A 14,125-nucleotide genomic window follows, 5' to 3' on the forward strand; every position below is an offset into this window, starting at 1 on the left:
GCTGGGAATGGGGGGACAACAAAGCTGTAGGATGAGCTTTGAGTGGGATATTTCAGGCCTTGGTAAGTAGGATTGCCATGAAGTGTGGTTTTGGAAATTCTAGGCAGTGATTTCTTAGAAACTATTAGGTAAAGAATGGAGTTGTTATCCTAATGTTATGTCTTTGGCTTTCTCTATTCTCCTGTCTTGCAGCTCTGTTCCAAACCAGGCACCACAGCCATCCAACTGGGTCCAGTTCTGAATGGCATTGGCAGGACATTAAGGACAGACTTGAGGAATAAAAATGACCTTGAGGGCACCAATCTGTGAGGGAAGTTAGGAACCCATTTGCTCCCCAGAACCAAAATGACTGGACAATCTTTTTCATTAGCTTCTCCATCACATTCAAGCTGGTTTATGTTACTCCCCTGTGTTGTTACTTGTACAGCCAAGAAAGTATCTGTTATCTCCTTCTTAGTACCAAGGTAGGGGACTAGTGGATCTTATCATAGTTTTGGCTGACTATGCAGGGCTCAAAAGGCCATCATCTGTTTGAGAGGGAATGACCTTTAACATCTGTAAAATTTGTCTCATCTTTCAAATTCTTTAACTTATTTCAAAATCATCTCATGACCCTTGTGTGCCTCTTTGTGAAGCCCTATTTAGCAATTCCAGGGGAGTCAAAAACCTTGCAACTTCCTTCTCCACTAACCCAGGACTAAAAATGGACAGGCTGACCTCAGTGTTTACAAATTCAGAATTTTGATAGGGGTAGATATGGAGAAAGACCTATTTCCTGGGTCTCTGCTGTGTAGCCTCCTTCAGGCTTATTGTACTCAGTGAACATCCAGTGCTGGGTGCAGCTCCATCACCCTCTTGTGTGTTTACATGTTTCTTTCTATGATAAGAGGGTTGTGTTAGTGGCACCTCCACTATTCTTTTCTGTTTGTTGAATTTGAATTGTGGAACATCTTTGACCAGTGGGTGTCTCTGTAATGAAGGAGGTTCAAGAGGCTGTGCTTTCCAAGTGATAGTCTATAGGAGTGTTTAAGTTCTTGCAGCTCCATCTGGTTGCTGCATTTGAAGCATGGCATTAATTTGTATTTGCCCTGTTATTTGACCTAAAGTTGAAGGGTTTAGAGTTTTTAACCTGATCTGTAGAGCAGAGAGGTTGAAAGCACTTAACTCTTGTTTAGTATCCTCATTGCCTCGCTGCCTGGGTATCTGGCCCCTTTCCATAAACATTTCAGTTCATGTAGTTCTTTAATAGAAAGCTGCTATTATGTATATTGTCATTTGTGAAGGAAGTTGGAGAGTCACAGCTTTACTGTGACAGGTTTTGCCCAAGGCTTTGATACCTGTCACCCAGGGTATCTTAAAAGCAAGTTGTTCTCCCACTACTTTCCTGTCCCTCTGCCCTGCCATTCCTTTTACAATGCTGTGAAAAAAGTTCTGCTTCTTAGGTGAATGGGTACTTTCTATTTTGTTTCTAAATGAGCAATTTTGAGGATGAAATGGGAAGATATCATTGCTTCGTTTTTGCACCTATTGGGTATGTACACTCTGGCAGAAGGGAGTCCTTATGTTTAGTTTCAAAATATATTACTTTCCTGGATTCCCTTCTTAACTTTTTCTGACTTCGGGTCCATTTTCTTTTCATTGCCTCCTTTTCTAGGCAGCTGTATTCTTGCAGAGCCATGGCAGGACATATTAAAATTCCAATAGAAAACACTAAACGGAAAGTCTGTAGAATCACTAGTGACTAAATACTGGGAACCTATTTTCTCAATCTTCCTCCATGTTGTGTTCTTTGTATTCTCAAGATGATAATATATTATGTATTTGAATTCCTGAAAAATGGAAAATGTTTAAGATATATGTATATAAAGCATATGCTGTGTTGGTGCAATAATGGTAATTAAAAATATGAAAAAAGTGTCTCTTTTATCTTTTAATTTGCTTATTTGATTACCTTTTAAATTTAATTGACCAAATATAAGTGGGCCAGTAGGTAATAAAGATATTTATATCACTCTTTATTAAGAAATAAGGCTTTTAAGAAGTTGAGACTAGACCTCTGTGCTCATGGTTCTAAAATGACAGAGCACCCTGTGTAATCAATGAATATTCATTATTTATTTTCTGGTACAGTTAATTTAATTTGCTTCAAATTATCTTCATGATCTAGGCCACCTCTTATATCTTAACTGTAATCAGCAGAAATGAAAGGGATCAGTATAAGAGAAATAACTAAGGTCAGAGCCACAGACTTTGGAAACCAGAAAAGATCTTGGGAGTTCTTGTTCAGTGATTGTCACAGGAGATAAATTAGCTAGATGTGGTGGTTTACTCCTGTAATTCCAGCACTTTGAGAGGCTAAGATGGGAAGATTGGTTGAAGCCAGTTCAAGACTAGCCTGGGCAATATAGCGAGATCTCATCTCTACAAAAAATCTAAAAATTACCTGGGCATGGCAGCATGTGCCTGTAGTCCTAGCTACTTGGGAGGCTGAGGTGGGAGGGTCACTTGAGCCTGGGAGGACGAGGCTGCAGTGAGCTGTGATTGTACCATGGTACTCTAGCCTGGGTGATAAAATGAGACTCTCTCAAAAGAAAAAACAAAAAACATGGATCAAGGCTGGGCACGGTGGCTCATACCTATAATGCTAGCACTTTGGGAGGCTGAGGCGGGTGGATCACCGGAAGTCAGGAGTTCAAGACCAGCCTGGCCAACATGGTGAAACCCTGTCTCTACTACAAATACAAAAATTAGCTGGGCGTAGTGGTGGGTGCCTGTAATCCCAGCTACTCTGGAGGCTGAGGCAGGAGAATCACTTGAACCTGGGAGGCAGAGGTTGCAGTGGGCTAAGATTGTACCACTGCACTCCAGCCTGGGTGACAGTGAGACTCCATCTCAAAAAAAAAGCCCCCCCAAAAACCCCCCAAACCGTAAAACTATAGCTACAGTAATTTGTTAGTGGATACACAGTATAAAAATATGAAAATTGGTATCAAAAACAAAATGTGGCTGGGTGTGGTGGCTCACGCCTATAATCCTAGCACTTTGGGAGGCTGAGGCGGGAGTATTGCTTGAGACCAGGAGTTCAGGACCACATAGTAAGACCCTGTCTCAAACAAAACAAAAAATATATATGAGAGGGAAAAGTGCAGAGTTTTTGTATGTGATTTAAATTATCAGCTTAAAATAAACTGTTAAAAAGTGTTATGTAAACCTCATGGTAACCACAAAGCAAAAACCTGTAGTAGATACACAAAAGATAAAGAGAACAATCAAAGGACTATAGAAAATCATCAAATAAAGGAATAGAGCAAGAGAGGAAGAAAGGAACAAAGGGCCCACAAAACAAAAAACAATTTAAAAAATGGCAGTAGTAAGTCCTTACCTATTAATGATTATTTTGAATGCAAAATGGATTACATTCTCCAATCAAAAGACAGAGTGGCTAAATGAATTAAAAAAATGAGACTCAACTGTATTCTGCCTACCAGAGCATCACTTCACCTTTAAGGACACATAGAGACTGAAAGTGAGGCATGGAGAAAGATATTTCATGCGAATGGAAACCAAAAGAGAGCAGGGGTAGCTATATTACTATATAGTCCCTCCTTATCTGAGGTTTTGTTTTCTGTGCGTTCAGTTACCTGCAGTCAACCATGCTTTGAAAATACCAAGTGGAAAGTTTCAAAAATTACTCGTAAGTTTAAAAGTGGCACACTGGGGGCTGGGCGCGGTGGCTCACCCCTGTAATCCCAGCACTTTGGGAGTCTGAGGCGGGCGGATCATGAGGTCAGGAGATTGAGACCATCCTGGCTAACATGGTGAAACCCCGTCTCTACTAAAAAATAGAAAAAATTAGCCAGGCATGGTGGCGGGCACCTGTAGTCCCAGCTACTTGGGACTCGGGAGGCTGAGGCAGAATGGTGTGAAGCTGGGAGGCGGAGCTTGCAGTGAGCTCAGATTGTGCCACTGCACTCCAGCCTGGGTGACAGAGTGAGACTCCGTCTCAAAAAAAAAAAAAAAAAAAATACTGCACACTGTTTTGAGTAGTGTGATGAAATCTCGCACCATATTCCTTTGCCCTGCTCTGGATGTGAATCATCCTTTTGTCCAATGTATCCATTCTGTATACATTACCTACCTATTTGACGCTTAGTAGTCCTCTTGATTATCAGATTGTTGTGGTATTGCAATGCTTGTACAAATTCAGTTAACCCTTATTTTACTTAATAGTGGCTCCAAAGCACAAGAGTAGTGCTCTGGTGTATTGTTATATTTATTCTATTTTATTATTGCTTATTGTTAATCTCTTGCTGTGCCTAATTTATAAATTAAACTTTATCATAGGTATATATATAGGAGAAAACATAATGTATATAGGGTTCAGTACCATCTGTGGTTTCAGGCATCCAAGGGCGATCTTGGAATGTATTCCCTCAGGCTAAGGGGGGAATACTGTATGTATTTCAGACAAAATAGACTTTAAGTCAAAAGCTATAACAAGAGCAAGAGACACGGTCATTACATAAATGTTGAAGAGGTAAATTCTTTTTTTTTTTTTGAGACAGAATCTCCCTCTTGCCCAGGCTGGAGTGCAGTGGTATAATCTTGGCTCACTGCAACCTCTGCCTCCTGGGTTCAAGCGATTCTCCTGCCTCAGCCTCCTGAAGCCGGGACTACAGGCACGTACCACCAGACCCGGCTAATTTTTGTATTTTTAGTAGAGATGAGGTTTCACCATGTTGGCCTCGCTGGTCTTGAACTCCAGACCTCAAGTGACCCACCCACCTCGGCCTCCCAAAGTGCTGAGATTACAGGTGTGAGCCATCGCGCCTGGCCCAAAGAGGTAAATTCATCAAGATGATTGGAGCATCAAAATATATAAAGCAAATAACAGATTTTTTTAAAAAGTGGAAGCAAGTTTATTAAGAAAGTAAAGGAACAAAAGAATGGCAGAACAGCCCTCTTAACAGACTTGAAGAGGGAAAGAGACAGCAATAGAATACCCCACTTTCAACAATGGATAGATCAGGCAGAAAATCAAAGAGGAATCATTGAACTTGAGCTGCACTTTAGACAATGTGGGCCTAAGAGACATATACACAACATTTATTCAACAGCAGCAGAATACACATGCTTCTCAAGTGCACATGGGATGTTCTCCAGTAGAAATATGTTTGGTCACAAAACAAGTCTTAACAAATTTAAGATTCAAATCATATTAAGTATCTTTTGACTCTAATAGTCTGAAATTAGACATCAATAACAGCATGAAAACCAGAACATTCACAAATATGTGGAAATTAAAATGTTTCCTGAACAACCGATGGGTCAAAGAATCAAAAAAGAAAAAAATATCTTGAGACAAATTAAAGTGGAAACACAGCATATCAAAATTTATGGGATGCAGCAAAAGTAGTTCTGAAAGGGAAGTTTATACCTCCTTTAAGAAAAAAGAAAGATCTTAAACAACCTAATGTTACCCCTACAGGAACTAGCCAAAGCCCAAAGTTAGCAGAAAGAAAGAAGTAACAGGCCAGGCAAAGTGGCTCACGTCTGTAATCCCAGCACTTTGGGAAGCCGAGGCGGGTGGATCACGAGGTCAGGAGTTTGAGATGAGCCTGGCCAACATAGTGAAACCCTGTCTTTCCTAAAAATACAAAAATTAGCTGGGTGTGGTGGCACGTGCCTGTTGTCTCAGCTACTCGGGAGGCTGAGGCGGGAGAATTGCTTGAATCCTGGAGGCAGAGGTTGCACTGAGCTGAGACTGTGCCATTGCACTCCAGCCTGGGTGGCAGAGTGAGATTCCCTCTCAAAAAAGAAAAAAGGAAAAAAAAAAAAAAAGAAATAACTAAGATCAGAGGAGAAATAAATGAAATTTATATGCCTTTTCTGCTACATTAAAAAGAAAGAACTGATACCAATCCTTCTCAAACTCTTCCAAAAAATTGAAGAGGAGGGAATAATTTCAAACTCATTTTACAGGGTCAGCATTACCCTGATACCAAAGCCAGATAAGGACGCTACAAGAAAATTACATCCCAGTATCCCTGATAAACACAGATGCAAAATCCTCAAGAAAATACTAGCCAACTGAATTTGGCTAGTATATTTAATAGAGCCTGTTAAAAGATTATACACCATGATCAACTGGGACTTATCCCTTGGATACAAGGATGGTTCAACACACACAAATCAAATGTGATAAACTGTCTTAACAGAACGAAGGACAAAGGCCATATCATCTCAACAGATGTGGAAAAAGCATTTAACTAAATTCAACATTCTTTTATGATAAATACCCTACAATTTAGATACAGAAAGAACTTACTTCAACACAATGAAGGCCATATATCACAAGCCCAGAGCTAACATGATTGTCCATGGTGAAAAACTGAAAGCTTTTCCTCTAATTTAGGAAGAAGACAAGGATGCCCACTCACTACTTCTATTCAACATAGTGCTGGAAGACTTAGCCAGAGCAATTAGGCAAGAAAAAGAAATAAGAGGCATTCGAATCAGAAAGAAAGAAATAAAATTGTCTTTGTTTGCAGAAGACACTAAATGAAATAAGCCAGACAGATAAATGATGCATGATCTCACTTACAAGTGGAATCTAGAAAAAGTCAAACTCATAGAAACAGTAGAATCACAGTTACCCAGGCTGGGAGGTCAGGGAAGAAGGGAGATAATGGTCAAAGGGTACAAACCTTCAGCTATAAGATGAATAAGCACCGAGACCTGATGTATAGCATGGTAACTATAGTTAATAATAACGCATACCTGAAGTTTGCTAAGAGAGCAGATCTCAAGTGTTCTCACCACACACACAAGTAACTATGTGAGGTGATGGATACGTTTATTAGCCTAATTGTAATCATTTCACAATGTATACATACATTAAAATATCACATTGTATATTCTAAATATATATAATTTTTATTTGTCAACCATATCTCAATAAAGCTGGAAAAAAGATATATATATATTATATATATATGTATGTATGTGTATGTAAAAAGTAACACATAACTGCTTTCTTCAGAGATTCTGATATACCTCCTCCTTTTGCCTTCCTGTAGTAGGACTTAAGAGACTTCCTGGGCCGGGCGCGGTGGCTCACGCTTGTAATCCCAGCACTTTGGGAGGCCGAGGCGGGCGGATCACGAGGTCAGGAGATCAAGACCATGGTGAAACCCCATCTCTACTAAAAATAACAAAAAAAATTAGCTGGGCGTGGTGGCGGGCGCCTGTAGTCCCAGCTACTCGGAGAGGCTGAGGCAGGAGAATAGCGTGAACCTGGGAGGCGGAGCTTGCAGTGAGCCGAGATTGTGCCACTGCACTCCAGCCTGGGCGACAGAGCGAGACTCTGTCTCAAAAAAAAAAAAAAAAAAAAAAAGAGACTTCCTGAACTGTGTCTTTTCTTATCATTACTGAGATTTTGAGGCACTGCTATTGATAGAGGTATATCTTAGACCTTAAGTTTTTGTTTGGGAAAAAAAATGTGGACAATCAATTTTCTAGCTCAACTCCCCTTAATTATATTTGATACTACTTGTCTTGTTATAATGTGAGCCTGTATTACTCACTTCCTCCATTCCAATAACCTCCTAGGCAGTCGGCTTGCCAATGGCTTTTTTAGTTCTAATTCATTGCTTACATGTTAACCGCAAAGTAATGTTTGTGTAACAAAGCTCTGCTCATGTTTTTTACTCTCCTATTAATTGCCTTTAATAATTCTTCTTTGCTTATAAAGTCCAAAATATCATTTCATCTTCAACTCAGTTTTCCCATTTCATCTTCAACTCAGTTTTCCCATTCACTCACAATGTGCTTTAACAAACTTAAGCACTACTAGTTGTTTTGCTTTCTTTCTGTTTTGTTTTTTTTTTTTTGAGACGGAGTCTCTCTCTGTCGCCCAGGCTGGAGGGCAGTGGCGCGACTCTGCTCACTACAAGCTCCGCCTCCCGGGTTCATGCCATTCTCCTGCCTCAGCCTCCCGAGTAGCTGGGACTACAGGGGCATGCCACCACACCTGGCTAATTTTTTGTATTTTTAGTAGAGACGGGGTTTCACCATGTTAGCCAGGATGGTCTCGATCTCCTGACCTCGTGATCCGCCCACCTTGGCCTCCCAAAGTGCTGGGATTACAGGAGTGAGCCACCATGCCCGGCTACACTAGTTGTTTTTCATATGCCACAAGTATTGAGTGCTTGCTAAATTAAAATTTCTTCTGCCTAGAATACCTTCCCTTTTATACCTGCCTGTTGAGGTCCTTCCCATTGTGTAATGCTCGCCCAAATACTACTTCATGAAATGTTTACCTATCCTTTCAATCTGAAAGGTGATCTGTTTATTTGAGGGGGCAAAGGGTGGGGAGTGTTGCTGTTGAAATTCTCTTCCTCACTTGTTTTAAGCTCTTTGAATATAAAAACCATGTCTTCATTTTTATGTACTTGCAGTACTTCCCATACACCTTTCTAGATAGTAGATGCTCACTAAGTACTTGTGGAATTAACAGTGATTTCAGTGAGTAGGGACTAGAAGTCAGTAAGTTGAGTGTTTTCTGTCTTTTACTCATTTTCATTTGGGTTGCTCCTGGCTACATGACTTAAGCATTCCTTATATGCTTTATCATAGTTGCAGAAAATCTCATTTCTTTTTTTTTTTTAGGTCAGTACATTTTAGTAAGGCCAGTCCATCACCTTAAATGTTTTCTAGATGAGATACACCAGTTGTGACAAATACTTGGTCTTACATTGAATTGTAAGCCACCTCAGAATAAATTAAATTCCATTTTCCTTTTTTCATTCCAGTGAATTTTCCCCATTTTTCCTCTGTATTTAGGATGGCAAACAAGTACTTTATGCCTTGCAAATAAATTGGTTTCTGTGGTCATAATTACAAATCAAGCCAATTGGGTGCTGCTGTGCATATCAAAGCCTATGGCTTCTCCATGAATCCTAATACAGGACAGTTGATTCTCTTCAAGAAACAATCAAACCATCCCTGCCTTCTCCACCATATCTTTGATGTTTCCCTGCACCTTTTCTTTCTTTTTTTGAAAAACTTCTATTTTAGATTCAGAGGTACATATGCAGGTTTATTATATAGGTAAATTGCATGTCATGGGGGTTGGATATACAGATTATTTTGTTGCCTAGGTAATAAGCATAGTACTTGATAGGTAGTTTTTCAATCCTCTCCCTTCTCCCCCTCCCCACTCAGGGACCCAATGTCTGTTGTTCCCTTCTTTGTGTCCATATGTACTCAAGGTTTAGATCTCATTCACAAGTGAGAACATGTGGTATTTGGTTTCCTATTCCCGCATTAGTTCACTTAGGTTTACGGCCTCCAGCTCTATCTATGTTGCTGCCAAGGACGTGTTCTTTTTCTTTTTTTATGGCTGCATAGTATTCCATAGTGTATATATACCACATTTTCTTTATCCAGTCTACCATTGATGGGCATTTAGGTTGATTCCACAACTTTGCTATTGTGAATAGTGCTTCAGTGAACATATGTGTGCGGCATGCATGTGTCTTTATGGTAGAATGATTTATATTCCTTTGGGTATATACCCAATAATGGGATTACTGGGTTGAATGGTAGTTCTAAGTTCTTTGAGAAATCACCACGCTACTTTCTACAATGGCTGAACTAATTTATGTTCCCACCAGCAGTGTGCAAGTGTTCCCTTTTTCCCACAGCCTCATCAACAACTGTTATTTTGACTTTTTCATAATAGCCATTCTGACTAGTGTGAGATGGTATCTTATTGTGGTTTTGATTTGTGTTTCTCTAATGATTAGTGATGTTGAGCAATTTTTCTTTTCTTTTTTTTTTTTAGATGGAGTTTCGCTCTTGTCACCCAGGCTGGAGTGCAATGGCATGATCTCGGCTCACTGCAACATCCGCCTCCCGGGTTCAAGCGATTCTCTTGCCTCAGCCTCCCAAGTAGCTGGGACTACAGGTGTGTGCCACCATGGCTGGCTAAGTTTTTTGTATTTTTAGTAGAGACGGGGTTTCACCATCTTGGCCAGGCTGGTCTCAAACTCCTGACCTCATGATCCACCCGCCTCAGCCTCCCAAAGTGCTAGGATTACAGGCGTGAGGCACCGTGCCTGGCCGATGTTGAGCAATTTTTCATATGCTTGTTGGCCACGTGTCTTCTTTTGAAAAGTGTCTGTTCTTGTTCTTTGCCCACTTTTTAATGGGTTGTTTTTTGCTTGTTAAATTGCTGTTTATAGATTCTGGATATCAGATCTTTGTCAGATGCATAGTTTACAAATATATTCTCCCATTCTGTTGGTTGTCTGTTTACTCTGTGGATAGTTTATTTTGCTGTGCAGAAGCTCTTTAGTTTAATTTGTTTTCATTTGTTAGTTTTTGTTTTTGTTGTAATTGGTTTTGACATATTCTTTATGAAATCTTTGCCCATTCCTACGTCCAGAATGATATTTCCTAGGTTATCTTTCAGGGTTTTTATAGTTTTATGTTTTATATTTAAGTCTTTAATCCCTCTTGAGTTGATTTTTGTATGCAGTATAAGGAAGGGGTCCAGTTTCAATCTTCTGCATATGGCTAGCTAGTTATCCCAGCACCATTTATTGAATAGAGAATCCTTTCCCATTGCTTGTTTTTGTCAACTTTGTCAAAGATAAGATGGTTGTAGGTGTGCAGCTTTATTTCTGGACTCTCTATTCTGTTACATTGGTCTATGTGTCTGTTTTTGTACCAGTACCATGCTGTTTTGGTTATTGTAGCCTTGTAGTATAGTTTGAAGTCAGGCAACACAATGCCTCCAGCTTTGTTCTTTTTGCTCAGGATTGCCCTGGCTATCTGAGCTCTTTTTTGGTTCCATATGAGTTTTAGAATAGTTTAAAAAAAATTCTGTGAAGAATGTCATTGGTAGTTTGAAAGGAATAGCATCAAATCTGTAAATTGCTTTGGGCAGTATGGCCATTTTAACAATATTGATTCTTCTTATCCATGAGCATGGAATATTTTTCCATTTGCTTGTGTCATCTCTGATTTCTTTGAGCAGTGTTTTGTAATACTTGTTGTAGAGATCTTTTACCTCCCTGGTTAGCTGTATTCCTAGGTATTTTATTTTATTATTTTTTGTGGCTATTTTGAATGGAATTACATTTTTGATTTGCCTCTCAGCTTGGACGTTGGATTTTTGTACACTGATTTTCTATCTTGAAACTTTACTGAAGTTGTTTATTAGATCTAGGAGCTTTTGGGCAGAGACTGTGGGTTTTCTAGGTATAGAATCATCTCGTCTGCAAACAGATGATTTGATTTCCTCTGTTACTATTTGGATACCTTTTATTTCTTTCTCTTGCCTGATTATCCTGCCTGGAACTTCCAGTACTGTGTTGCATAGGAATGGTGAGAGTAGGTATCCGTGTCTTGTTCCAGTTCTCAAGGAGAATGCTTCCAGCTTTCGCCCATTCAGTATGATGTTGGCTGTGGGTCTGTCATAGATGGCTCTTATTATTTTATGGTATATTCCTCCAGTGCCTAGTGTGTTGAGGGTTTTTAACATGAAGAGATGTTGAATTTTATCAAAAGTCTTTTTTGCATCTATTTAGATGATTGCGTGGCTTTTGTTTTTAGTTTTCTTTATGTGGTGAATTACATTCATGGATTTGTGTATGTTGAACCAACCTTGCATCCCAGAGATAAAGCCTACTTGATAATGGTGGATTAACTTTTTGATGTGCTACTGGATTTGGTTTGCTTGTATTTTGTTGATGATTTTTGTATCTATGCTCATCAAGGATATTGACCTGGTTTCCTTTTTTCTTCTGTCTCTGCCAGGTTTTGGAATCAGGATGATACTGGCTTCATAGAGTGAGTTAGCGATGAGTCCTTCCTCCTCAAATTTTTGGAACAGTTTCAGTAGGAATAGTTCAGCAGGAACCTCTTCTTTATACATCCAGTAGAATTTGGCCATGAATCCACCTGGTCCTGGGCCTTTTCTGGTTGGTAGGCTTTTTATTACTGATTCAGTTTCAGAACTTGTTACTGATCTGTTCAGGGATTCAATTTCTTCCTGGGTCAATCTTAGGAGGTTGCATGTTTCCAAGAATTTATCCATTTCTAGTTTTTCTAGGTTTTCTAGTTTGTGTGCATAGAGGTGTTCATAATAGTCTCTGAGGGTTTTTTGTATTTCTGTGGGGCCTATGGTAATGCCCCTTTTGTCATTCTGATTGTATTTATATGGATCTTCTGCTTTTTTTTTTTCCTTTATTAGTCTAGCTAGTGGTCTATTAATCTTCTTTGTTCTTTTAAAAAACAAACTGTGGGATTTCTTGATCTTTTGTATGGCTTTTTGCTTCTCAGTTTGGTTTTGGTTATTTCTTGATTTCTGTTAGCTTTGGGATTGGTTTGCTCTTGTTTCTCTAGTTCCTCTAGGAGTGGTGTTAGGTTGTTACTTTGAGATCTTTCTAACCTTTTGATGTGGGCATTTAGCACTATAAATTTCCCTCTTAACAACTGCTTTAGCTGTGTCCCAGAGATTCTGGTATATTGTATATTTCTCATTAGTTTCAAAGAATTTCTTGATTTCCACCTTAATTTTATTGTTTACCCAAAAGTCACTCAGGAGCAGGTTGTTTAATTTCCGTGCAATTGTATGGTTTTGAGTGAAGAAAATCTCATTTTTGTGCTTCAGAGCCAGTCAATTTGAGAGAGCCAAGTAAGTAGTAATGAAGACAGATTTTACTTTGGTACATAGACTTTTTGGCCTGGGGAAGGAACACCAGGTACCATATAGTAGAGTTGCTGATACATTTGGTAGTTTACTGTCTCATTTTAATTTTAAGTGGCTAAAATTGCATTGTACTTTGCTCATGTTTTAGTTTTTTTGTAGCCTTTTCAAAAACCATTTTTTTTAAATTGCCCCCCAATTGTACATGAAGGAAATACATATGTGACTATAGGACTAATGTTCGGGAGTTCTCCCACAATCACATATTCTCCATCAGTCACATATTCAAAGGAAGGAAAGAGGGAGAATTTTATTTACTTGTGGGTCCGTAGCCTGGGTTTATATAGATGGTTTTCACAGCGTTTTTATGGTTTGACATTTATTTCAAAATTTTGCTAGAACTGTCATCTTCAGTTTCCTTTTCAAAGACATACAATACAGGGTGGTATATTTTCAAAAAAGCTCTGGTATACTTAAATTACCAGCATCTGAGCCAGTAGTGAAATAATTGTCCATTGCGACTTCATGTTCTGCCCCATCAATCTAAGGATAACATCATCCCTTCAATTAAACAAAATCATGCATTAAGACCCACTATGGATTTTTTGGCTTGCTTTTCAACATTTTCTTTGTTCCTACTATATGTATTCTGCCAACGTACCTGTTACTGGAAAAAAAAGTCATTGAAGCACTTTGTGTCAGTGCTGCATCTGGCTGCATATTAGCATGGGACCACTAGAGGGCATGCTCCGCCTAGCAACTGGAATAGTTGTAGCAATTTGCTCAGACTCCTGGTGGCAGGGGAAACATTTGTTTTTTATTTTTTATTTTCTTTTTCAACAATCTAAGATGGGACGAGAACAGGGTGAGCATTTAAAAAGAAAGAAATGAAGACTGGATGGGGGCGTTTAGTCTATGGAGTCTAAGCCTGCAACTGATCCAAAGTTTGTTGAGAATGTAGAAAAATAGCTGTTTGGGCAGGCAGAAAATGAAGTACCAAATGATCCCTTCTTCATACTTTAATACTTTAATAAATACTTGAATGGGGAATATACTTAATTTTAATGACACCCCCCTCCTCCTAGCTCCACCCATAATAGAGGATGAATGGGCAGTAAAGAGTTGTGGTCAGGAACATGGATTTGGGAGAAGACAAACTACTTTGCTACAAAATTTGTCTCTGCCACTTACTGGCTTTTTGACCTTGGAAAAATTAGTTAAACTTTGTTTGCCTCAGTTTCCTCATATACAAAATGAAAATAGTACCTGTGGAATATTGTGACCGTAAAATAAATTTTAAAATTAAATTGCTTAGCTGGGCATGGTGGCTCACTTCTGTAATCCCAGCACTTTAGGAGTCTACGGTGGGAGAATCGCTTGAGCCCAGGATTTTGAGGTTGCAGTGAG

General features: G+C 39.2%; 1 protein-coding gene across 2 annotated transcripts in view; it reads left to right on the plus strand.

Annotated features, from left to right (window-relative positions):
- Positions 1-14,125, plus strand: part of NECAP1 (NECAP endocytosis associated 1) — a 38,667-nt gene that overhangs the window by 13,247 nt on the left and 11,295 nt on the right. Inside the window, exon 8 of one of the 2 annotated variants that reach the window (XM_032159545.2) lies at positions 193-1,917. The exons of the other annotated variant lie outside the window; for it this stretch is intronic. Within the exon in view, the coding sequence (XP_032015436.2) occupies positions 193-241 (49 nt within the window). The 3' untranslated portion in view covers positions 242-1,917. Of the gene's footprint in view, positions 1-192; positions 1,918-14,125 lie in introns of those variants that run through there. 2 annotated transcript variants of the gene reach the window in all.

Source organism: Hylobates moloch, unplaced genomic scaffold, assembly GCF_009828535.3.
Source record: "Hylobates moloch isolate HMO894 unplaced genomic scaffold, HMol_V3 SCAFFOLD_8, whole genome shotgun sequence".
NCBI lineage: Eukaryota > Metazoa > Chordata > Mammalia > Primates > Hylobatidae > Hylobates > Hylobates moloch.